The sequence below is a fragment of the Vanessa tameamea genome, chromosome 24 (genome assembly GCF_037043105.1).
Source record: "Vanessa tameamea isolate UH-Manoa-2023 chromosome 24, ilVanTame1 primary haplotype, whole genome shotgun sequence".
Taxonomy (NCBI): Eukaryota; Metazoa; Arthropoda; class Insecta; order Lepidoptera; family Nymphalidae; genus Vanessa; species Vanessa tameamea.
This window is the reverse complement of record NC_087332.1, coordinates 2,478,501-2,505,164: the sequence shown is the minus strand read 5'-3', so window position 1 is coordinate 2,505,164 and position 26,664 is coordinate 2,478,501. Positions and strand designations below refer to the sequence as shown.

The 26,664-nt window shown below is 33.6% G+C and overlaps 2 protein-coding genes across 2 annotated transcripts in view; one reads left to right on the top strand and one right to left on the bottom strand.

Annotated features, from left to right (window-relative positions):
• Positions 1-107: 107 nt before the first annotated feature.
• Positions 108-6,060, top strand: LOC113398078 (E3 ubiquitin-protein transferase MAEA). Its single transcript, XM_026636659.2, has 9 exons — positions 108-498; positions 1,001-1,153; positions 2,580-2,723; positions 3,167-3,296; positions 3,659-3,795; positions 4,212-4,350; positions 4,507-4,657; positions 4,983-5,172; positions 5,506-6,060. Exons 1-9 carry the CDS (start codon positions 460-462, stop codon positions 5,602-5,604), a joined length of 1,182 nt encoding a protein of 393 aa, XP_026492444.1. The 5' UTR covers positions 108-459; the 3' UTR covers positions 5,605-6,060.
• Positions 6,061-8,992: 2,932 nt separating this feature from the next.
• LOC113398073 (zinc transporter ZIP13 homolog) overlaps positions 8,993-26,664 on the bottom strand; it is a 30,447-nt gene continuing 12,775 nt past the window's right edge. The window contains exons 2-8 of the mRNA XM_026636649.2: positions 21,647-21,760; positions 12,922-13,206; positions 11,857-12,002; positions 11,192-11,312; positions 10,784-10,869; positions 9,630-9,699; positions 8,993-9,364 (exon numbers count right to left, since the gene is read on the bottom strand). Coding sequence (XP_026492434.1) covers positions 9,189-9,364; positions 9,630-9,699; positions 10,784-10,869; positions 11,192-11,312; positions 11,857-12,002; positions 12,922-13,206; positions 21,647-21,760 — 998 coding nt within the window. The 3' untranslated portion in view covers positions 8,993-9,188. The remainder of the gene's footprint in view (positions 9,365-9,629; positions 9,700-10,783; positions 10,870-11,191; positions 11,313-11,856; positions 12,003-12,921; positions 13,207-21,646; positions 21,761-26,664) is intronic.

Here is a 26,664-nt window from a genome sequence, read left to right as displayed (position 1 = left end):
TTACAAATCCTTTAAGTTAATTTAAAATTAAAATTAAACCTTTTTAGATTTAACTCAGAGTCTTCGACTATTTCACATTACATTATATCAATAATTGCACATATGCGATTATTCCTTTAATTGAAAAATTTAATTGACAACAGATAACTCTTTTCTAAATTATCCCACGTAGTCTGCGCTAGACCTTCAATGACGGATTCTTTTATTACCTAGTTTTGATAATCATTTTTGCGTTATTCTTTCGTTAAATGCAAACATTTCAGTATCATAAAAAACAAGAATCATTCATCAAAATAATTTTCAATTGTAATAACAAAGTTTTGTCAGTTGTGTATTTTGTTATGATAATCGAATGGTAATCAACAACCAATCAGCTGAGTTTTGTTTTCGTTGTGTTGAGGGTGTCTGTAATCCGAGGCGTGTACCCGTTTTTCGAAGAAGTGACTAAAAATATCTGCAATGAACGAAATAAAATCACTAGAACATGCTACTTTGAAGGTATGTATAAAATTTATTTTATATATTGAATCTGATCAAATTATAACTGCCTCAGTTAATTTCCAAGTATTTTCAAACGTTCATATTCTTGCGACGCATTTTGCAAACAAACAATAATTTTCCTTTATCAGTTACAGATTATACTTAATTTGATTTGATAATTGATGTTATGTTATGAGAAATAGGTATAAACATAAAAAGTAGTTTATTTTTTTTTACAAAGATTTTTTTTCCTTTTTTATTGTCTGTTACTTTGGTTTTATAAATAAGATTTCAAAAAAAGGTACGTATTAATTGATGACATTTTCAATGGAACAAGTCTTAACAAGTTTATTTTAAAATTACTTTTAAAAAATCAAAATATATATATATCAAAACCTTACTTAAAATACTATGAATACTTTTACATTATACAAGTTGGAACCACCCATTAAGTAAAGATTTGCCCATATTAGGTGAAACTATATAATACTATAACTTAATTTTTATATTTTAAATTCAGGTACCGTATGAGGTTTTCAATAAAAGGTATCGTAATGCTCAGAGGGTGTTAGACGTGGAAGCGAGACAAGTTGCTACATCAGTGAGTGATATTGATACTGCGACCAAAAAAGGTGCCAATTCTGGAGAGATAGATACACTGCTCGGTGGTATGGTAAGATATTCACTACATATTTCAATACATATATAATTCCATTATATCGACTACGCAATGTTTTGTTGTGAGTGTGATGGACTTCTACTAAATTACATAGTTTGTCTCGTATCTGTAATAGTTGCTGCAGAATCTGGTTTGAAAATGCAAAGACTAATAACTTCATTGAGTTTGTAAACAATTTTAAAAACAAAATGCACTATATAAACATACTATATGTTGTAAATTAAAAGAGCATTTAGTTTGGTAAATTCATTTGCATATATTTTGAAAAACATTTTCAAATAATTTATAATGTAATCTTACTAATACTACAAATTCAAATATTTGGATGGATGGATGGATTTTTGTTACTAAGTTACCAAAATGACTGTATAGATCTGTATATGTTAAAATATAATTATCTGTGTGTATAATTCAATTCATGCATGGTGGTTAGAAAAAGCAATCTGAAAATCTGTATCATTACATCCATTCCTTCCGAGCCTTCTGGGCTAAAAGAAATGTGGCTTTAGCCCAGTAGTCAGTTATTTACAGGCAGGCCTTTTACTTTACAATTTTGTGTTATGTTATGAAGCTGCAATTATTCTGCTATGAATATAGAAGTTAAATTATTTGCATAATAAATTTACTATTTGGTATAGAATTACAATATTTGCTTTCTTTTTATCTTTGTATGATAATAGATGCTAATATAATAAAAAAATTGCAAAGTATTGTGTTTATATATATATTCAAAGATTCATAAATTTAAATTAATTTTGGAAAATGCTTGAATTTTTAATGATAATATATATTATATGATGTAATAAAACATTTATTTAATACTAAGCCTGTCTCCCAGAGATAAGGAAATATTTGGTGCTAAAATTCAATGAATATTAATCCACAAATGGCCTCTGAAATTAATCATTTTACAAATATCAAAGACATTTAAGAGAATTGTGCATATATCAATAAATATTTTTACAAAGTATATCTATTTATAAAAATTATAACTTTTTTCGCATGTTCCTTATTATTCAACACAGCAGACCATGAAGGTTTGTAATAAAGATTTTCTTAACATGCATTCTTACTCTATCTATTTTTAGTTACATAAAATTGTCCTTCCTAATCTGATAAAATGGGAGTTAAGGATGAGCTCAAGCTCTCGTTTAAATGACATGAAAGTAGGAGTGCCTCAGGGATCAAACCATAGTCAAGTTTTATACTATGTATATAGACTTTGAATATATCAATGTTAATTGACATATAAAATGATAAACAAAGCATAAATACTTTTAGGTTTAAACCTAAAACTAAAAGACAAGAGTAGATTCAAATTCTAGAGAATAATCTACCAATGCTTAGTAATACTTACTTTATTCTAGCTAAATATGTCTTTGCCTTATAAAAAACTTTATTTTCATATTGAAAACTCCAGGTAGAGAAGTTGACAACCATGAAACGTAAAGCGTCTGAAGCAATAACGGAAGAAGTCCAAGCTGCATTTGTTTGTAAGAAACGGCTTGAGCACCTCAAGGAACAGGCTGACGCACTAGCTGATCCTAGCGCACCACAAGCCAAGGTACCTCCATTTTAGTTGTTGTCTTTTTGGATCAATGCCTAGCTTATACATCTTCAGCTAATCGTGAAGCTGAACTTCCGGTAGGACAATAAAAGTTATTCGGTTTTTCTATTAAGAAGTTCATAGTAGTCGAAAATTAGTAGGAAATCAAAATTCAAATATCTTCTTCCCCATAAAAGCATTACGTTTCTTATTAATTGTCAAATTTCTGCCATCGATTCGGAAAGAAACATCTCACCTGAGAAAAACTGTCAAAAGAAAATCAGTTAAAGCCGTTGGATCTATGGCTGATTTTTCTCTGTTCAAGACAAAAGATCATAAGTGTGAGGAAATATTGTTTACGCACAGATACTTATACCCAATAATATCTACCATTAATATAGTTTTAATCGGATTCTATATTTGAATAGCATATAGTCAACTTAATTTTGTACATTTTTCAGACACAAATGAATCAATGGCGTAAAGTTCGTTTGGACAGAATGCTCGTCGATTATTTCCTACGCAACGGCTACTACGATTCAGCGAACAAACTAGCAGATGTTCGCGGTCTCAGAGATCTGACTAATGTTGGTAAGTAAAATGCTAAACTTAAAAATATGAATTTAAAGATACCTCGTTTAAATTACCTAGAAACGATTAGAAAAGTATTAGTTGTATAAAATTATCTTCAAATTCTGACTTACGAAGCGTGGAACTGTTTGAGGTGATATTTGAAATTGCAATAGAGTGTATTATGAGCTGTGGAAGTAAAGTAGGATTGCAATACTGTTTGGTGGGCAGTGCTATCATAATTTAGTCTAGGGGAATGCCTGTAAGTAATCTCGTAGTTTTTTTTCTTCGGAAGTAGAAAGAGGAATTTCATACGGAATGTTATCTCGCGGGCGCCGAAGAGATTAGGTAAGCCTGTTAAGCGCGTCCGCCCGGTCCCGCAGACATCTACGCGGCGGCGGCGGAGGTGGAGGCCGAGCTGTCGGCGCGGCGCACGGCGCGCTGCCTGCAGTGGTGCGCCGACAACCGCTCCAAGCTGCGCAAGCTCAACTCCACCATGGAGTTCAAGATACGTATACAGGTAACGCACCCTTTGAGGAGGAGCTGTCGAGCTGATTGCACCACGCTGCTCCGATGACTTTCAAATTAGACATGCAGGTTTCCTCACGACGTTTTCCTTCACCGTCGAGCACGCGACGAACACAAAATAAGCTCATGGAAATTCAGCATTGTTCCACTGATGTGAAGCATCTATTGGCTCGTTTTGAAATATCGAATGGATGTCGGAGACCGACTCGTATGGTGGCGAACGACATGACTCTCTTCGGCCTCCTTCGCCGCTCTCGTGTGAGTACGCGACCCATAAATAAGTTGTATGCTTTAAATTATCATTGCAGTAACCAAAACAGGTTTAATTTGACTTTGTAGGTGTTGTTAATCCGTGAATAACTCTAAAACGTAATGGCAATTTTGTGCATGTTCGTTTATCGTTTATAGGAGTTCATAGAGCTAGTTCGCGAAGACAAACGCCTGGAAGCGGTCCGGTATGCCAAGAAGCACTTCTCCTCCTACGAGGAGGGCCAGCTGGAGGACATCCAACACTGCATGGGCATGTTGGCTTTTCCCAAGGATACCGGTACGTACGCGAAGTTACTCACCGTGTTTTAATACGATATAGCTTTCTATGAAACTTAATTTAATGATGATTTGCCACTTTTGTGAGATATAGGTAGTCGTTGTGTCGAGCGTGTGACGTAGGATGACGTGAGCGCTAAAGTGTGCGCGTGTGCAGACGTGGAGCCCTACCGCTCGCTGCTGGGCGGCTGGCGCTGGGGCGCGCTGGTGGCGCAGTTCCGCTGGGAGCACGCGCGCCTCATGCACCCCGCGCGCCTGCCCGCGCTGCCCGTGGCGCTGCAGCTCGGCCTCGCCGCGCTCAACACGCCATATCCTTTGCCATACCCTGTCCCCGCCGCCTAATCCGATGGGTAGCGGAGCCTTCCACTGCTGCTGAGAATCTCTCGATGGAGAGGCTCGGCCTGGGCCAAAATCTCGGAATCTGTGCCCTATATCACCCGCCACTGCCCCGAGGAGGCAGTCTTATGTCATTTCAAATCACTGACACCGTTTAAGTTGTTGCTTTTTTTTGAAAAAAATAAGCCCGTAGTTGAGAAATTAATGGAGGTAGAATTAGCATTTTGCTTTTTGGATTCACTTAAATCGCAATTTTACAATCGAGTCGCGACCGCGGATTCCCTTGACTCCCCGCACGCAGTGCTACAGCGAGAGCACGCAGGTGTCGGCGTGCCCGGCGTGCCAGCCGCCGCTCAACGCGCTGGCGCGCACGCTGCCGCACGCGCACTGCTCGCACTCGCGCCTCGTGTGCCGCCTGTCGCGCCTGCCGCTCAACGAGCACAACCAGCCCATGGTGCTGCCCAACGGACAGGTCTACGGCGAGAAGGCACGTGCCCAACGAATCTGCAGCTGCAAATCTTTTCTGATAAATACTTATATTTTTAACCTTATATAAATTTCTTTCATAATACATATTTTGTGTATAAGTAATTTATCTTTTTTTTTAATTAGGTGTTCAAAGCTAACGAGCAAACTGATGGAAAATGGTCAAGTCTATCCATAGACAGTGGCACTAAGAAGCACATATTCGACATCTCCAATTCCTTTAATTTCACTCGCACACTAATTTTTCACTCCGAAACACAGTAGGAACTGATGAATAAACGGTATCTACTTTAGTACTCAGTGAATAATATTGAACATACTTTAATGATTTCAGGCGCTGAAGGAGATGATGAAGGAACATGGATCGATCATATGTCCGAAGACGAAAGAAGTGTTTTGTATGAAACGCGTCGAAAAAGTCTACGTAATGTAAACGTACGCGTAACATATTTATGTACATATAAATATTTTGACGTATTTTACTTTAACGTAGCTGTCGTTATTTTAAAACTCGTGTCCATATTGGTATTATATTTAAGTTACTTGCTATATTATATACTCTTTTATTGTGCTTATATTTAGATTTATATCGATTTTTGGTGATTATAAATATAATGGCAACACTGAATCTCTATTCAGACCCTTCATACTGCCAGGTTTCTTTTTAAATTAATAATTTTGCATTTTAGTGTGTACATAATCTGATTGCCTGTCACCTTCCTGATGTCTGATCAACGATGTTGCCACTTTGTCCATTTTAAATACCTACATATTTGTATGAAATAAATAAATATATAAAGTATAGTCCATTTAATTCACGTTTTTAAGAAAAAATCTAGTGTTTGTTGATTAAGCCCATGTAACTGGTGAAATAAACGCTAATTAATTATATTGAGTTTAATTTATAATATAAAATAAAAACATAATTATAATAATAATTATATTAGATCTAACATTAGCAAGTTTAACAAAGTCACTTTTTTTTTGTATATAATAAATCTATTTCTCTTATACATATACGCATTATATTCTTGAATGCTTAATGTTTCGCCGATCGAAATTACTGTAATTCGACTAAAGCTTATTCCCATTTCAAAATTAAAAATAAATTAACAACCATAAATTTACATGATTTCATTTCATTCGTCGTGTTCTAAAATAATCCATAGCTTTCGTGGGTTCTACAGGGATCCATTCTTGTTCTATTTCTCTTCCTTATTCATATAAATGACGTACCTCATCTATTACACATCGTAAAATTTATTATTAATTTATTTCTTTGAGGATTTCTGACAAACGATATACACTGAGCATGCAAAGCAAAAGTGGTTTTAAAGCAAAAAGTTTGTTCATTTCATTATAAAAACGGTATGCATAATATTTTTAGACTAAGCAATACTTTATAAAATAAAATGGTTTGGAAATCAAATTAAGATTAAATGGGAAAAAAAATATATAAAAGAAAAACAAACATTGAAATTCAAAATTTAAATAAATAAAATATCTACTTAATATAATTATAACTTTGTTAACTAATGAGTACTTGTGAATAGTTTTTCAATATTTTGGTGAATGGTAGATTATATCAGAAGTGTGATTGGGTCTATCCGACGCGCCTTCTGACATTTTCTTCTATTTCTCACGAATGATAATGAGCGTTCATAATTTTTTTTTTAATTTAACGTTTTTAAATACGAATTTATTTGGTAATGCGCCAAACAGCCTGATCCCAAGTCTGCTTAATCTGACAGCTGTAAGTAAGTAGATTTGTCCCAGTTTGTGGTAACAGTAATGCCCGATTATGTAAACATAGGAACCTAATTTAGTTATTTCTTTAAGTAGAATATTTCTCAGAAACAGTTTGTAAACATTTTTATTTTTCGAGTAGCCACAGTCAAGTATCTGCCAGGTTACGTATAATGTATTAGCGCTGCAGAATAGAGAACATATAATAAATCACAAGATTTAAAATAATAAACGCTTTTTAATTGAGTAAATGTTTATTGATATAACATTTCTTCATAAAATATATGATACAATACTTATAAATGGCCATATTTATCACACCTTATGTATTACTAAAATGCAGAAAAGTTTAAGATTTAATCTGTTTACTAATTTTATATTTTTTTATTAATTTATTTAAGAAATTTTAAACACTGTTGTGATTTTAAAAATGAAAAAAAAAAAATCTATTGTAATGTATAAAAAGCAAAAAAATATAAGAAGCAATGATTTATTTAAACCTATAAAATGGTACTATCACATTTTAGTGGAGTTTGTACTATCAACTAAGACTGATCCCTACATTATATTTACATGTTATGTACAATATATGGCATTCGAGTTTTAAATTTATGAAACTTAACACAATAATAATAAAACAAGTGCATATGAAAAATAATATGGAACCGGACTATTATATTATATGACTTCAAATATTTAATTATATTAAAAAAGTTATAGCACACATTAACTTATAACCAAAGAATATTTTACTTAATTATTTAAATAATAAAATATCAACAGAACTGTTTTTGTATTTAAATTAGTTTTTTTTAAAATCAATATTAGAGACTGTTGTTATAAAGTACAAATTGTTGTTACTAAGTTTCCTCTGATAGTATTTATGATCATATAAAAAAAATGCCTGGGGAAGGCGAATAATTGATTATGGGTCTACACCCACCTACGTACACGTGGGTATCTAAACATATCAATAAGATTTTCCCCCATATTTAAATTTATATTGTATTTTAACAACCATTCGTATGATGTTATGGAATAATTTAATAAGATTGTCACTTTATAATTTGATTGTTAATTGAATATAAAATATATTTGAGTTCAACGTAATATCGACTTTACTTTTAAAACTAAATATGTATAAATGAAATCTTATCAAGAATTATATATATCGAACGTATTAATTTAATAAATTTAAAATGGAGGAAAATCCTGTTTATTGCCACATAGACATAATTTTGTATTATAATATTCTCTTCACTAGGTGATATTCAATGTTAGTTTATAGTGGAGTATTACACGCTTACGACTCGAATAGTACGAATATAACAAGATAAAGTACATTACATTAAATCTAACTAATCCTAGTTTATCATTTCATTTCGCTTTGAAAATTATAATACTTTGACTGTCTGATAGACATGACTCGACAAATCAAGATACTTAATATATAACATTGATTTTTAATGTGAAGCATTTTTTTTAGTAAAATGCTGATTTATCTTTAGCGGACGAGCGAATGGGCCACCTGACGGTCAGTGGTCACCGCTGCTCATAAACATTTTCGCTGTAAGAAATATTAACCTTACATCACCAATGCGCCGATAACCTTGGAAGTTACACTGGCTAATTCAATCACTAAACGGTTTCCGATTTTAAATACATTTTTTTATGGCTATCATAAATAAAATCATGCAGGTATTTAAAAAATTTTGCTGGCATTTTTTTTATGTTTGTAGAGTCTGTAACGTCAGAAAGTGATAAGAAAAATCTGTTACGATTATTAAAATATTTAGAGCGTCGAGTTTAATAATAGAAAAATAACTTTGCTGGCCAATATTTGAGGTGGCAATTTCTTTATTTTATTATTTAATTACAGCTGTTGCTGTCGTAACTTCAAAATAACGTAACGTTACTTGAATTATAAGTTACACAGTTTAACTTTCATTCCTATATGCTCCTGTGATTTTTCTTATCACTTGACATTAAATATTTTAAATAAATATACATATTGCTGTCATACATTCGTAAAATCAGTAGATATATATGTTTATAACTAGTATGTGTTGTATGTATTATTGTAAACGATTAAATTTGATTCGAACTAATTAATGAACTGTTTACTTAACATATAAAATGCTTGGATACATTTAAAGTTTTAGTTCAACCTACATTTAGGTTTTTTTGATTAGTTTAATTGATTGTATAAACGCAGAGCGGATGTCCATCAGACGGTAGGCACCAGCCTTTGATATCATCCCTGTCATGTTTTTACCCGAAGTATTGTGTCATGAATGCCATGACGAGAATGCCGGCGACGAGAGCTCCCAGGTGTTTGAGCGACTCCATCTTGTCGTTCTCCCGCAGCAGGTCCGGCAGCACCGTCACGAGCGCTATGTGCAGGAACCCGCCCGCAGTGAACGGCACTATCCACGACGTTTTCGCCTCTGGAATTTAAGAATAAATATAATGATTAGATATGTTTAATATCGGACGCTTGGTGGTAAGGCTGTGAAAATGTATAAGTTTGTATTTTTTTTTAAATTAACACACATACATAAATCCGGTTTTCTTTGTTGGTCTTTAGGACGCTCAAGAGACATATATTCAGCACTTAATGGTGATAAGGACAAAAAACACTGAATGTGAAATGTTTGTAAAAAAAATTTATCCATATATCAAAAATATATATATATACATAATTAAAGTTACCTATAGCGTTCCTCGCTCCGCTGAATATAACAGCAGTCATTGCACCGATCAGACCCGCTGATGCTGTGGCCTGAAAACAATTAAAATAATATAATATATATGTATACTAATATTATAAATGCGGAAGTAACTCTGTCTGTCTGTTGTTCTTCACGGCCACTGAACCGAATCAGATGACTGACAGTTTTTTTTATGCCTTTAAAACACAAGCTAAGCCGCGGATGACACAACTAGTACTTATCATTATTTTTAATACTTAGTACATCATACAAGCAAGCAAAGATTCAGCCTGTGTATCGTTTCGTATATATTTAACATTTTATTGCAGAAAGAAGATCATTGAAGTCTCAATGACTTGAATGTCTGGTGACGCTCGACTTTTGTGCACAAAAACAAATCCTTTTTACAGAACAGTTTATTTAATATATTATTATATATACATAACATTAACATTAACGACCTCTAAATTTCCCACTGCTGGGCTAAGGCCTCCTGTCCCTTTGAGAAGGTTTGGAGCATATTCCATCACGCTGCTCCAATGCGAGTTGGTGGATACACATGTGACAGAATTTCATTGAAATTAGACTTTTTGAAATGTTTTCCTTTCACCGCCGAGCACGAGATGAATTATAAACACAAATTAAGCACATGAAAATTCATTGGTGCTCGCCTGGGTTTGAACCCGAAATGATCGGTATACACGCGTTCTAACCACTGGGCTATCACGGCTATATTCATAAATAACGAATGACTTTTTTATTTGACACACCTGATTTTACTTCTAATAACAAATTTCACACTCGCTAAAGCAAAACAAATTAGACCAATATTTATTGCTCAGTTCAATAAAAATAAACAAAATAAAAAAAAAAATGGTATTCATATTATGAGGATTGAGTTATAAGTTTTGTGTTTACGATTCAACTCGTGCTCGGCGTGAAGGCGAACGTTTTGAGGAAACATACACGTATCTAATTTCAATAAAATTCTTACACACGTGTATTCACCAAACCGCGTCGGAGCAGCGGCGGAAGTCTTAGCTCAGCAGAGGAATATTCACAAGTGTTACTTTTTATTATAAATTTTGTTTAATGAAATTTATCCGTATTCCATTTAAGCGAATAAAACTTGAGTTAAAATATAATGTGTGTTACCAGTTGAGCTTTAGCCGCTTCCCATCGCGAGAAGCCACTTTTAAGTAGAATTGCGAAGTCGCCGACTTCGTGCGGTATTTCGTGAACTGGAAAGAGGCGACGTCTAGCGTGAGTAACAGACGGTGGGTCGAGAGCGTCGGCATAAACATAAAAAAACAACGGAACCGATAGTAACTACAAAAAAAATATAGTTAATAAAAACACAATATGAACTGAAACATTATTTAAAAAAAATGATATTTTACATATTTGACATAGTGGCGATGATTCCCTAGCGCATGTGCACGATGGAACAGTACTGGCATCTCTCTCTTACGTATGGAGTTAAAAAGAAAACTGATTATACAAACAAACTCGAGCTTGAGATATCGACTCGTGCCGACATTATAAATTTTATAGAATAGTTACCAAGTATAGCGAAAGTCGTGAGCAGGCCGACTCTGAAGCCGACCAGGAACGACCCTCCGACGGCCAGTCCGTGTGTAAAGTTGTCTATGGAGTTAGCCATTAGGTTTAGGTACCCTGCCACCTGGAAAAAAATAAAAAACGTAATATTTTTAAGGAATGCAGGTCAGCTGATCGTGTTATGATGACCTTCGGCCACTCGCGCGGGACATATACTATACCAGTGACTGCGCATACGCAGGTTCAATCACTATTCCTTATCATAATCAAACGGTACGACGACCGGAAAGAGCTCAACAGCTGATGAGACTCGTAACTAAACCCAAACATTGGTACTTACTATACTATAACCTATACCGTATCTATCTAACTAAAGACATTTCCAACACCGTAAAGTTCATCACAACAATGTTAAACATTTTCGTAACACAAGCACATTTAAGTACTAGTAACTTACTAGGTTTTGGTTCCTAACCTGTCATACATTAAGTATTGCATGTCGCACAATAAACGTTTTATTATTATTTAAAGTTACTTTAATAATGGGATTATGTTTCGAGACCGATCATGCTACTAAAACTATCTACAGAAAAGTATCTCTATGTATGTAATGAAATAGAAACGAAACTCTACGGGCGGGTACACTCGGGTTCACGATGGTAACTTACGTCTTTCTTCTCGCTTTTCTCCTTGGTGACCTTCAGCGCCTTCTCTCGAGCTTCGCGCAGCAGACATCTGCCCATCCAGCGGTTACCCTTGCACCGGACGGCTCCGTTCGTTGTCGTCACTATTGTACTGCAACATCCGCCTTCTCCTTCGATAAAAAAAGAACAAAACATTCGTAGAATATACGGCAATAAAATCGCTAGCTTGACACTTGGGCCAAATAAAGTTTAAACAGAATCAAATTTAAGGAAAAATTAATATTAGAAATTATTTGTAAAATTGCCAGTTTTTTTTTATCGTATTATATTATTAATATAAACGGATTTTATGGCATACCCTATTCCAATCGAAGGAGTAAAAATATATATAAGATTTACGTATTTCATACGAATACCTCTGCTATGTTATGCACTACAAACATTTAATAATGAATATACATATATTTATTTATATATAACACAACACTATTCCACTTAACAACTAGTATCCGATTGAATTTAACTTTGATAAATAGATTCCAAAGTTCCGATAAAAACTTCGACATTCGAAACGCTTCTTTTATCGAATTCATTGTGAATACCGAATATAAATTATTCGAGATCTTCGACCAATATCCTGCCAATTCAGTATCAAAGTTGGGCATTTGTCTTAACTCCTACATAGGTTGGAATAAGCTGAAGGTATGATAATGTTATAAAGTATATTAATAGTTTATGTAAATAAAGGTGTACTGCAAGGCTACTGCTGGTTTTAAAGTGGGTATTCTGGTGTACTAGGCCGCACTGGGCGTCTTGGATCGCATTCTCTTAAGGCGTAACACATTTTTCCAGCGAAAAAAGGGGCTCAATTTAGATCTATATTGTTATATACGTTATAAGAAGCTCTAAAATCAAAAGATATTTGTATTCATGATTAATTTTATAATGCTTATGACAAATTTTGCATGAATACCCACAGTAAAAAGTTAACTAGTAGAAAACTATTTATTTTAAAAACGAAACCGTACAACTAGTGACAATATTTAAATGCAAGCGGTGCCACGGATGCAGCTATAATTAAATACTAACCCTTCGTGTTGTTGTTGAAGACGCAGGTGTCATACAGCTCTTTAGCCGACACCGTGCCGTTGCTGCCGCCGCCACCACAAAGTCCCCCTTTCACTTTCCCTCTATTCATTCTCTCAACTTCTAGAAGCTTCTCGATCTCCTCTATCTCAATGTGGTTTACAGAGCCATTTGCCTGAGGAACATCTTCGTCTTCTTCACCGCCCGCAAAGAGTTTCTCCACCACGATAAATACTAACATCCCAAATAGGCACCAGAGACCGCATTTCATCGAGACATGTTCTCCTTCTGAAATAAGGAAAAAATAATTTAAAAATTTAAACTCAACTTCGGAAATATGCGCTCTGAAAAGTACGAACTAAGGATACATTATTGTCAGACATTCTTATTTATTTAAACACAGACGACCCGTCCCGGCTTCGCACGGGTGTTATAAGGGTATATACACAACTATTAGATTGAAGAGCAAATATAAAAAGAAAAAAGACTCGGTTTTTCCGGCAAGCAAAGTTGTAATACATATAAACCTTTCTCTTGAATCACTCTTTTTATTAATAAACCGCATTCAAATCCGTTGCGTAATTTAAAAGATTTAAGCATACGGACGGCGGGATGCGACTTTGTGTTAGACTGGAGAGATAAATGTATAAGACTGTGATCTTCAGAGCATAGCCGTGACAGTATGCCATACAGCCGCTAAAATCACGTACCCTTTGAAGTCGGGTATATTCGTCACAGATTATACAAAGCATGCAAAAAACAGAGTTTATAAGCAATTGTTTATTGTTTCGAATGTAATTAATTAATTTATTTTTTAATGTAACGACTGGGAATAAGAAGGTATCTTCCTCGCACCTAGTTGAGTTAATTGAGTTTTGTGACCACTGGGAGAGTTAAAAAGTTATGTTACATTGCTGGTTTTATTGTCTAGCTTAGAGCCATTCTACACTAACATAGTTATAAATATATATTTGTATTCTATTTTTAATTCGTATTTCTTAGAGAGTACGTCAAACAGGAGTACTCAGTATTGTTGTGTTCCGGTTTGAACGGTAAGTGAGCCAGGGTAACTAAAAGCACAAGGGACATAAAATCTTCATTCCCAAGGTTGGTGGCGCATTGGCGATATAAGAAATGGTTACTATTTCTTACAGCGCCATTGTCAATGGTCGATGGTGACCACTTACCATCAGGTGGCCCATTTGCTCGTCCGCTAAATTATATCATTAAAAATACTACAATGGATCGCCGTTTTGAGGTTGTAGTGCAGAATCTCCTTGGTAGTCGCCATTTGTGCATTCTTAATCGGTGTTCCAAACGCGGTTTATAATATAAATATAAATATAAATAAATATTGGACAACATCACATACATTACTCTGACCCCAATGTAAGTAGCTAAAGCACTTGTGTTATGGAAAATCAGAAGTAACGACGGTACCACATACACCCAGACCCAAGACAACATAGAAAACTAATGAACTTTTTCTACATCGACTCGGCCGGGAATCGAACCCGAGACCTCGGAGTGGCGTACCCATGAAAACCGGTGTACGCACTACTCGACCACGGATATAAAAACAATAAGTCGCTACATTTAACGTCTAGTCCAAGTCCTTTCTTGTATTATGATGTCATGTGATATTATGAGTCCATAATGATGGAGAGATAGAGTATGGGCAGCTATCACAGTTCTGTAGGAAATTTTAATGGTAGCTTCCAAACATTTTAAGAAACACCAATCATACTTTAGCTGTTCGACCATTAAACATTTATACTTTGTATTAAAAATCTCCGTTGATCGCTCGAGTCAAACACGGGCACAAGGTACATAATAAGATCTCGTGATTATTATTAAAGTATGATTTACAATTATACTAGTGTGATGTCAATATTTACGGGCTGTTTGCTTCCTGTTACATAAAAACCAAAAAGACTGTTCTTATATCACATTATTATCCCTTTAAGCTCAATTGAAATTAGAAGGTTCTCAATCGACAGTTCTTTTTATTATCGTAGGTAATAAGATGACTATTGTTAATGATCCCTTTAATGATTTATAGAATAAATAAAACAGGTCGCTGTGTGCAATGATACGAACAAATTTTAATGTTTGCTTTTGATAAGACTTGACGGAAATGTTTAATCATGTATTAATACATTTATCCTCACTGAATTACGAATACCTTTTATAATATTTATGGGTTATATTTTCATTTGAAATGTTATAATCAAATGGTGAACTTGGATTGTGAGCGAAGATATACATTTATTTTCTATACAAGATCTAACTAAAATAAACTAATATTTTTGGGTCAGCCCAACGGATAAGTACCATCCATCCATCACGCTTTCTACTGACAATGTTAAGTTGTCTACTTGTAGTATTTTGGTGTTCCAGTTATAAGGGTGAGTTAGCCAGTTTAAATACCACGAGGGACATAATATCTTAGTCCCCGAGTAAGATATGGTTAGTGTTTCTGAGTCAGGGTATTGGTGGCAGTCTGCCTACCTAATTTAGATACAAAAGGGAGGAAAATCTGTAAGTGTTGAAAAATATGTTGTTATATGTTTAGTCAATGTCAAAACCTTCATTGAAGTATGTAGGTGTAATCTTCATTTGTGTATTGATCTACTTGACTGGTCAAAAATTTACGTCCGAATCAGAAAGGGTAGGTATACCCGAAAACCTAATAGAGAAAAGACTAGTAGGATTATAGTTTTTTTTTTTATAATTAAGGCAACCGTTTCGTTTTAAAGGTTTGTTATCTATATAAATACTAATACTATAAAGTGATAAAATTTGTTCATTCGTAGGTAGGGGATAAGACTTGAATAATAATCCAACTCTAACAAATTATTGTTTCATCCGTAGAAAACTACATTATTCCTATAAGGGTATAAATTAAATTTATGTCATATAATCTTCTTCATTAATTAATATCATCCGTACGAAGCCGGGGCGGGTCGCTAGTCAACTATAAAGTTCCATAGTAACCTGCACACACAAATGCTTTTAAACAGTTGTTTAAAACTTAAATCTGTGTTTGTCGTTGAGTAAGGGTAACAAGTTTTATATTGTAGTAGTTTGTTTACAGTTAACTGGCGTCCGGCTTTATCGGAGATGTTTAGCTTTTTTACGGTCGTGTCCGGCCAAATATTTACGTGTCCAGTCTGTCCGATTTTTGTTAGTGTAAGCTTTGCAAAGTATTCGCACGCAACGCACACAGAACGAGCAAAACAATGCAGCATGATGTTATTACTTGTACAATTTTATATTACGTTGTTCTTTAAAAAATATATCTCGAAATATAAAAAAAATTAAGGCATCACTCTAAGTGATAAAATAAGGCCTTTGCATATTATTTATTTGTTCTTCTTTTATATCTATTTTAAAATGTGTGCAACAAAAACTAAAAAAAATGAGACGAGGTGACCAAATCAAATCAAAGTATTTTTTTTGTTCAAGTAGGCTCATAAAAACACTTTTTATTCACATTTTACACTGTTGAGTTAGATGTAAAGCTACCATCGGTTCAGAAAATAGATTTTAGCGAGAAGAACCGGCACGAAACTCAGTAAATATCCTCCACCATTTTAATAACAGAAATACTAAGTCCGGTTAGAACACTTGAAACTTAACCGAAAATCGTGGGTTCAAAACCGGACAAGTAAACTAATTTTTTTTTAAATTTATTTCGATATTAGCGGCAAAGAAAAACATCACGAGAAAACCTACAACTGTCGGATAATAATCCACCGTTGGTCAACAAGATGAAAAAAGCTCCAAGTCTTCTTTTTAAAAGGAAAGGAATTCTAAATTCAATAGTGGGACTAAGGAACTGACTTTGGTACTGTTGCCGCCAAAGCTGTAATAAAATGTGATGGACTAAACAGGCGATACAATTCCGGTTGGTTAGATTAATGGCTAGATCTTGACACGACAGATACTGAGGCCTAGAATTCGAACTCTAGGTCGTAAAAAAAATGTTCTCGAATTTGTTTGCAAGGCGGTAGTTTTTAGATTCCCGTGTCTCGAAATGCACGGAAAGTCTTTGGATCCGCGCCTTAATTCTTAACACATTTGTCGGCGGACCGAATTGAAGGAAAAACTAAAGGACTAGTCGGTTAAAAAAACAGCACAAGACTGGTGATCATTAATAAAATCAAATAATTCGTTTTTAATACAAATAAATGAATCAATCGTCATTACGTTTAAATAGTACAAGTTATTAGTTATTATATTCTCTGGCAGAACATCGAGGGAACAAAACTAGTGACGTGTACGTTTAACCGACCAGCTGCACTGCGGTTTAAAAATAAAATGTGTCAAGTTGCGTAATGTTACGATGTCCTTCACCATCAGTTTTAAAATAGACAAATAAGGTATGTTTTAAGCTATATACTATATGATCGTAGTACTTATAGTTATTTTAATTGATAATTGATTTTTGAAAGCTCATTTGGTAGTACATGTGGTACCAGATACTTGACATATATTCTACCACCATACAGCAATATTTGGTATTATTGTTTCGGTTTGAATAGTGAGTGAGACAGTTTAACTACAGGCGCAAGAGTAATATCATCTCAGCTCCCATGGTTGGTGCCGCATCAGACAAAATTTCATACGGCCAATGTCTGTGGCCGTATGAAATTGGTCAGTGGTAACCAACAAAGTGGCCCATTTGATTATCCGCCTACATAGGCCATAGAAAAATACAATTCTGCTATTAGACTATTTGAATAAATATCTTTATTAATAAAAATATAAATTTGTTTATAAGTTTAAAGTTATTTAATATATAATAAAGTATATATACTTATATTTATCTAACAGGTCTCGAGACGCTCCACTTATTGTATACATATTATATTTAATAATAATCATTCTACTATGAACGAATGTATGATTGAATTGCACAACAATTAAAATAGAACTGTTATAAATATATGATTAATAAATGCGGGAAATATAAAAGGGCAGACGGACAGATACTATTGCGTTAATCTTATCCACCGTTTCTGACATTTGATTGAACCGCGAACCGACAAGAAACTCAGTACTCATTTCCATTTTCATTTTAATTACAGTTTATAAAAAGTACAATTAAATTTATGTCTGTCTTAAAATCAATAAATACTAAGTTTACGCATTTTACCATTAATATAATCTTATATTGAGTAATATTTATTTATTTATTTATTCTTTATTGCACCCAAACTTAAAACTAAAAATTACAATATTTCTACACAAAGTTGCATGAGGTGCAACAGGCGGCCTTATCGCTCAGCAGCGATCTCTTCCAGGCAACCTTCGGGCAGAGGATCATAATATTTACATATATGGGAAGGGTACAGTAATTTAAGTCATAATATAATAGTACACAATACACAGATAACAATAAATATATATAATATTAATATATACTATAATAAATATTTACATAAATAAATACATAAAATATATATAATAAAAACAAAAAGGAGATATAACAGAACAAAAAATTAACAACGACAACGACTGCTTAATACGACAAGTAAAAGCATTATTTATCAACGTTTTTTTGACATGAGATTTAAATTTAATGACCTATTCTTATTTAAAAATAACATGCGACAATAATAATAAAAATACACAATAACAAAAATGGAATGTGATTACAGAATCGAATACCGTGCCCCGGGGAGGATGCATTGACTTTACGAAGTCGGAACTTAGTGTTATTAGATTACCTATCCTCCTCTTGTCTGTACAATGATTGTCACTGACCCATTCAAAAAGTTTCATATTGTAGTTGTAAACCGTGTGAAGCAACTGTAAGCTGTAAGTATATCTATTTTATTAAAAACACCGCGAAGGGAGTGTCGAGCTCCAAGATTATAAATAGACCGCTCTTTTTGCAGAATGAAAACAGCTTCATTATTTGTATCGTTATCCCAAAGCAACGAGGCACTTGCTGCAGTATATCATTTATTTGAAGCCCCTTATATAAAAGTGCCCCCTTATACGTACTTATATATAAACAATTATAATAAGCATTTAATAAATAATTGCACTTCATGGTATCATTTCTTTGACCCCGCTCGACCTTATCAATTATATTCCTCATACAAACACTTTAATGATTACTTCTAATACGACAAATGTGTTACAATTGTAACATCCCGGACGATCACCTTTCCTTAACATCACATAGACAAAGTATGATTTGTCAAACTATAATAGATTGTTTACAAAATTTTCTTGCGAATCATTGCACTTGGAACATTAAACCTCAGCTGTCTGACTAATAAAAATAATAAACAATTTTCGACTCTATTTCAATAGAATAACGTTTAATTTCATTTGTTTTATATTGTTATCGATTCGCAACACAAAACCTCACAAGCGATTAATATAATAATAACATATGCAAGAAAAACGTACATAATATCGGCACGTCGACTAATTTATCATTCGATTTTAATGAATGAATATATTAATACTAAAAGGTCTTGTTCTCTTCGCAGCTGCTGTTCGAAATACAATTATGATTGTGGACTAAAAATATAAGAGCGAATTTAGCTGTTTGTTGTTAAACGTAATGCACGCTTCGATGTCAATGGTCGCTCTATCATAAGTACGGCGCGCAGTTCCGAACGCCTTTGAATGTATTTTATCTTATTTTAAAAATAAATATTGGTAGATTTACATATATATGTATATTATATAGATATTCATTCAGAATATAGATGAATGTTACACGTGACAACTGTCTGTAAATGTTCCATTGTCTTGTCACCAACGTTTGAGGAGAAGGTTATGAGCTTATTCCACCGCGCTGCTCCAATACGGCTTGTTGGATACATGTGTGGCAATATCCTTACAACGATTTTCTTAACCAAGAAAATTGTCATAAAAAAATATTGGATTAATTTATTATTTATTGTATTATTGGGACATGCCGGGATTTGAACCCACACTGTCCAATTAATATTCAGGTGTTCTCACTACTCGCCTATAAATAATTAAGTATGTATACATATATATAAATACTCGAATCAGTAAATTAATTACGTAATACTGATTGTGATGTAAACAATTTCTAAACTAAATTAGTATTTATCTACACTAAAATTAGACTAAACTAGTTTCTGAAACGCTAATTAAAGTCAGATTAACGTTTTACGTTTTAAATATTAAAAGCCATTGGCGGGTGGTGACTAATGACGCAATAGGCGACCAATGAGCGTTCAGTATTTAGATTAGTTAATCTCACCTTCATCAAAATCAAAATTAAATCAATTTTATTCAAGTAAACTTCCCAACAAAGCGTTTTTGAATCGTCGATATTACTAGACAACTGACAAGAAACTAGCATAGTTGCTCTTTTCAAATAGATTAACAATGCTGTTTTTTTACAATAATTAGTGTCCTGTGATGGAACCCGAGCCTAAATCCAGGCGTTTTTTTCTAAAAAAGTACCCATTTAATGAATAATAAGACTTATTTATTAATTTAGTCTTAATAAACTTTTTAAATTTCGTAAATGGTAAATTGGTTACATTTCCCGGTATCTTATTATATATGCGTATACCATTGCCCAAAAACGTTCTCTTTACCGTATGCAAACGGAAAGTAGGGGTTACAAGTTTATTTCTTGTATTAATAGTATGATCATATTAGAAATAGTCAGTAAGGCTTGCAATTGAATCCCATATGCGACAATACGATAGCAATGATAACAAAACTATAAAATATAAGCAATACAATGGAACATTATTCATATCCAACTTTTTGCGTGAATCGAGTTTTATCAAGGATATTACAAAATAATCGCGTATACTTGCACTGTATAGAATTACTATCGAATTATATATATATTTTTATCTTTATGCTCGAAAAGCTATGTGGAAACCGCCTGTCATGGTATGGGCATGTTATGCGGAGGAATGAGGACCATGTTGTGAGGAAGGTTGTGGATGGATATAGAGGTAGGGGACGACCAAAGAAACGATGGATGGATTGTGTGTAAGACGAAATGGTTAGAAGGAATGTTACTTGTGAGATGACGTCCGACAGAGTAGTATGGAAGAAGACATGCTGCGCCGACCCTAAGTAAAATTGGGATAAGGGCAGAAGGATGATGATGACCTAAATTTATATGCTGCTTCAGTCGAATTGTCAGACTTCATAATTACGTCATTTGAATTTGGTTCATTTAATGGAAAAAGGTGTACAGAACATTAATATTATATGTTTTGGTTGAATACTAAATTCGACAACAGTTATACATCATAGTAAATTACATTTAGGAAACAGCGTGTGTTTGTCGATCAGGAATAAGTTATAATTTTTAATTGGCACGTCCATCTCCAATTATCGTTTCCACTGTTTACGTGAAAGTTTTGAGTACTGTGACTTCAGACATTCTATATACCAATTAGAGTATAATTGGTGATCCCTATCACTACACATAGTGAAAGCTCATCGAATAAAGTACCAGCCACTCATCAGATATTCAACCGTCAAACAGAAATGAAGAGTGAGCGAATATAACTACAGTAACAAGGGTCATAACATCTTAGTTCCCAAAGTTAGTAAGACGTAAGGAATTGTTATTATTTCTTATGACGCCAATGTCGATGGTGGTGATCACATCCCATCAGGTGGTCTATTTGGCAGTTCAAAAAACTAAGCAAATAAGATTATATGTTAATATATTTGTTGTTAAAACTATTCGTACCTTTAGTAGCGGCCAGGTCGTGTTGCCAAGCCTCGGGTAGAAGATGCAGGAAGACATCTCCCAATAAACCTCCCACCGCAAAACTTAGTAGTATCCGCAGTGTCGCTGCACCAGCTGGAAATAAATAGTCAATTTAATTATGGTAATAATGCATGATTGAAACATTGAGATAATCCATGTGGAAATCACACAGAATTAATACTTGGCAATATAAAACTCTTTAAAATTCTACTAATTCTATTCAAAGAATTTTAAGCTTTGTTAGTTTGTGCAAATGTAGACTGCCTACCTACTGGTGCACTTGCACTTTGTAATACTTAGTAATTTTAGTTATCTTTTCTTTATTTATATTAATTAAAAGTTTATTTATTCTTTAGTTGTTTACAACACACGACGTTATGGAAGAGTGGGTCCCTCTGACACGAGCATGTATTATAGAGAGACCTAAGCTTAAATATTCTATGTGTACTGTGGTAAAGCTTTTTTACCTACTGGTGCGACTTTTTTGGATACATCTCTGTAACTCTACGCTTTTGCGCAAATTACTCTAAAATAAAATTCTAACATAAAAACGGCCAGTTATTCGTATTTTCAGAACATTTACAAAGAAAATAACTATAAGAACATTAAAGTAAATATTAGAAATTTGACTCTTTTATTGGTATCAATAAAAATTCCGACTCGTCTTATCAACACTAAGTAAAATATTAGTTATAAACGCCTCTGATTAATCGAATAATGTACACTCATTTTGATAACATCTATTGCTTTTATCACGTAATTGAAGCTTGAATTAACAATCTTATCACTGTAATAATGATTTTAATTATGTCTCGTTGATCTATCGGCTTTCTATTTAGCGACTAACTTGCAATACTACAGATATGATAATAGGTTCAAACCCAAGGTTATGGGTAATTTACATTACCCATAAAATTCATTAAAAAATTTATTTTAAGAAATTCTAATGAATAATCCAAAGTTTTTCAGTTGGCAGTGTTTCATCTTAGTGCGTCAGAATGCCGGTAACACTTTAGTGAGAGTTGGTCTTGACTCCAGTTGGATTCGCAATTGGCTTATGAGAGCGAGAAAAAGAGGATACACCTGTGTACACACCCACTTGAGAACTAAACTGACATCATCATCACGATTTGAAAAATTATGTGTCAACGATTTTAGTAACCGAATATCTTTAGTAATTATACAATGATATAATGTAGATAGTTGACATAGGTACAGGAGGGCTTCGATTTTGCCCAGAGGATCAGAATTGCGATTCAACGGGGAAATGCTGCTTGCATTCTTGCCACCATTCCACGCTGTCAAGATTTATTTAGTAATTATTTTTAATTTATATTTAAGGACTTAATGTTAATAAAGAAATTTAACGAATTGTTACGATTGCATGAGAGCGATGGAAGAGGCGATGTGCGGGAGACAGGGTCACAGCGAGTTGCGACGATCGGCGGCCTTAGCCAGTAGTAAATAAAAAAAAACAAGTCCGTATGCGATGTATGAAGGATAAGTACAATAATATCGTATAGAACTTCACTTAATGTGATCTAGTAATAACTTCAATTATACTAATAGTAACGACTCGTTGGTATATACTGATTATTTATAATTATACTCTATTTATTACTTTTATTTTTAATTTGCTAAATCTTCCAAAGCCGTGTATTCGAATACACAAAGTTTTGGAAGATTTTTGCAAATCTAGTTTTACACTATTTAAGAACTAAAGTTTTAAAACTGAAACGCAACTACGTAAAAATCGCACTCCTGAAAAGTATGACTTAATATAAATTTAAATTATCAAGTTAATTTAAGCAAAGCAGCGAATAGGAACTAGTTATATTTTAAAAGGGCTGATTTAGCTTTTTCATTTGATAGTTGACATGACATGAATGAGAAGTATTTTTTTTTATTACAATACCTTATGACTTCTGTGTTTATTGTAATTAGAGACGCCACAGTCTATAGCCAGCGGGCGATCAAGACGCCTCTAACAATATATCTTTTTTCGAATTATGATTTGTAGTTCAGAAGTTACGCGGCGATAGGTGAACATATAACGAAGTACGTACAGTGTGGTTGAAATCATAGAACTAAATAATATTATAGACATTATTCTGCACTACATTTTTGACAAGTTGCAATATAACTTTAATATATATGATAATATTGATAAAACATATTGATAAAAAAAAAGTTTAATCTATTTACTTAACAATCTTGAACTAATTTTTTAGGTCCATTAAATCTTCGGATTCGGCGTAATGTTTCGGCTACAGTCGATTAATCGGCTTCACCGAAAAATAGGTATTTCGTCGGACAAATCGGACACTAAATATTTGCCTAGTGTCTAGTAGACGGGTCCCCGTTTGATTGGCATTGCTAGACATTCGTTAAAGATTCAAAATAATAGATGCAGATTACCGACATACAGATTACAATTTTATTGAAATTGAAATTGTGTATACAGCTTGTAATCCAATCCAAGCGGATTTTAGGTTTGTTATCGAAATTATCTGGACTTACTAAATGTATTATTTGGTGTCGTGACTTTAGTTGGAAACTTGATCACAAATATAGCAGATCAGTCAGATCTATAAGTTCAGAGATTAATTAACAATTATATAATATGATAGTATATCTATACGATAATGTATATTATATGTAAAGGCATCCAATTATAATAAGTTAGAATAAATAAACTTCATTCATAAAATATACTTAGATGTTGATCTTAACAAATACCATTATGGATGCGATTTTTTCAAACAGTTACCTATACCACCTTTTAAATAATATGCCGTACCGAATAAGGCCATTTTTCACTTGTGTGAGTTACATATTGGCCTCGATAGTTTCCGCTAAGCACGATATGAATCGTAAGTACCCAAACTCGGATTTAAATCCGGAAACGATGTAAGAAGCACGTGGTCTATCAGAAGGCGGTCTCAACAATACATTCGTTGAGACGAGACCGCTGACATTGTTTAGGATAGACGTACTTTTTAGAGCACTCGTACAATCCAACATTGTTTATTTACAAAGAAAATACAATAATGTAATAAGAAAAACTGGTTCGTCGTCAATGTTTTTTGTGAGTTAAAAGGTAGTTTGCTTCACAAGTTTTACTTAATTTCCTAATGCTTGCCCTTGTGCTTGTAAGTAAATGTTTTTAGGCAAAGCATTGCTCGTTTTGTAGTTTATTCGTTCCTGCTTACGTATAACATGCATTCATAGATTCAAGTCATTTGTAAAAAATACATTGGTAAAGAAGGCATATTATTCGATACAAGATTATATTGATGATAAAAAAGCGTGGAGTTAATGCTTGTTGACTTCCAGACAGGAGACATAACATACATATATATTTGTATTTAACTAACATGACTGTATTTAAATGTTGAAAAAGAGTAACTATGAGTTTCTTGCCGGTTCTTCTCGGTAGAATCTACATTCCGAACCGGTGGTAGCTTTACTTTAAATAGTTTGTTAAATGACGATTCAAAAGTGCTTGTGAAAGCCTACTTGAATAAAAAATATTTTTATTTGATTCAAATCAAACTTAAAACACACATACACTCGCAAGATGTAAATGATGACTATTCCTAATTTTAATATTAAAATGTAAACTTACTCTATAAACAATAAATAATCAGTACACGAAATCGAGCCGCTTCGTTAAATAAACCATATGATACTTTTTATTACATGTTTCGATTTTGATATTCTTTCTTTCTTATATTCATGACATAGTTAATATGGCGCCTCCTTTTTTCAACTGTAAATCAATCTTAAATCACTACATCAACAGAGATATGCAGGTCTGTAAGTTTTCTCGACTTAAATCGTGCTTTGCGTAGTGTAAATTATAATTAAGATCTCATAATTTCGATAAATCTCTTGAAATATTAGATATTGGTATGGAAACCAAACCAACTGTATGTGTGCTGCGACGCAGTATCTAGCGAAAGCTTTAGTTAGGATTATAATATGGCCTAAAGTACTACATTAAGGATAATTTTAACTGAATGACTGGATTTAATCGCGGTGCCATTTCTGACGCAGACATATATAAAAATGAGTGTTAATGGGTTACAAAACCTCTAATATATACTAACTGAGGGTCTCGTTAACGATAAAGATATAGAAAGGAAACTTCGTGCTCTAATTGTTAGACGTAACGCTCGCACGTTGATTTCCAAAACACTGTAACCAATAGAGATTGTAATTGTGTTAAATATATTGTTTATTAGAGTAAATTGTTTATGCTTGTTTAAATGTAAGTTTTGTTCAAGTTGATCAGGCGTGATGTAATAGCATCAGAGTGCGATACAATGATCTCGATTATTGTGACGAAGTTTTAACGGTACTACAGCGCGTCGATCATGCTTTAGCAGTTTATTCCAGTATTCCAGTGCCTTCGACAACAACAATATTTATGTATATAAATAAATATTAGACATCACATACATTACTCTGATCCCAATGTAAGTAGCTAAAGCACTTGTGTTATGGAAAGTCAGGATTTACGACGGTACCACAAACACCCAGACCCAAGACAACATAGAAAACTAATGAACTTTTTCTACTTCGACTCGGCCGGAAATCGAACCCTGGAGCTCGGAGTGGCGTACCCATGAAAACCGATGAACACACTACTCGACCACGGAGGTCGTTAAAACAAATTGTAATTTCCTTGATTTTTGTGATCTTTATTATTCGTATGTATCCTCTAACATATATACCTAATCATCGAAATTTAAAAGTACTTTATTTATCAATGATAAAATAAACATTATCTTAAAGTTTGTGCAATAAACAATGAAAGGTCGGAGGGAAATTACATCAGTAGGGCTGTCAGTCTTGCGGTGATGCTAGAGATCATTTTTATCAGGGTTTTTGAGAGCGGGCTCGCTCACGTAGTGATAAGCGGACACTCGACTGATAAGGCGAATGGGTTTGTTGTAAATGGTTAATGGAATAAAATTATTATTCAGATATAT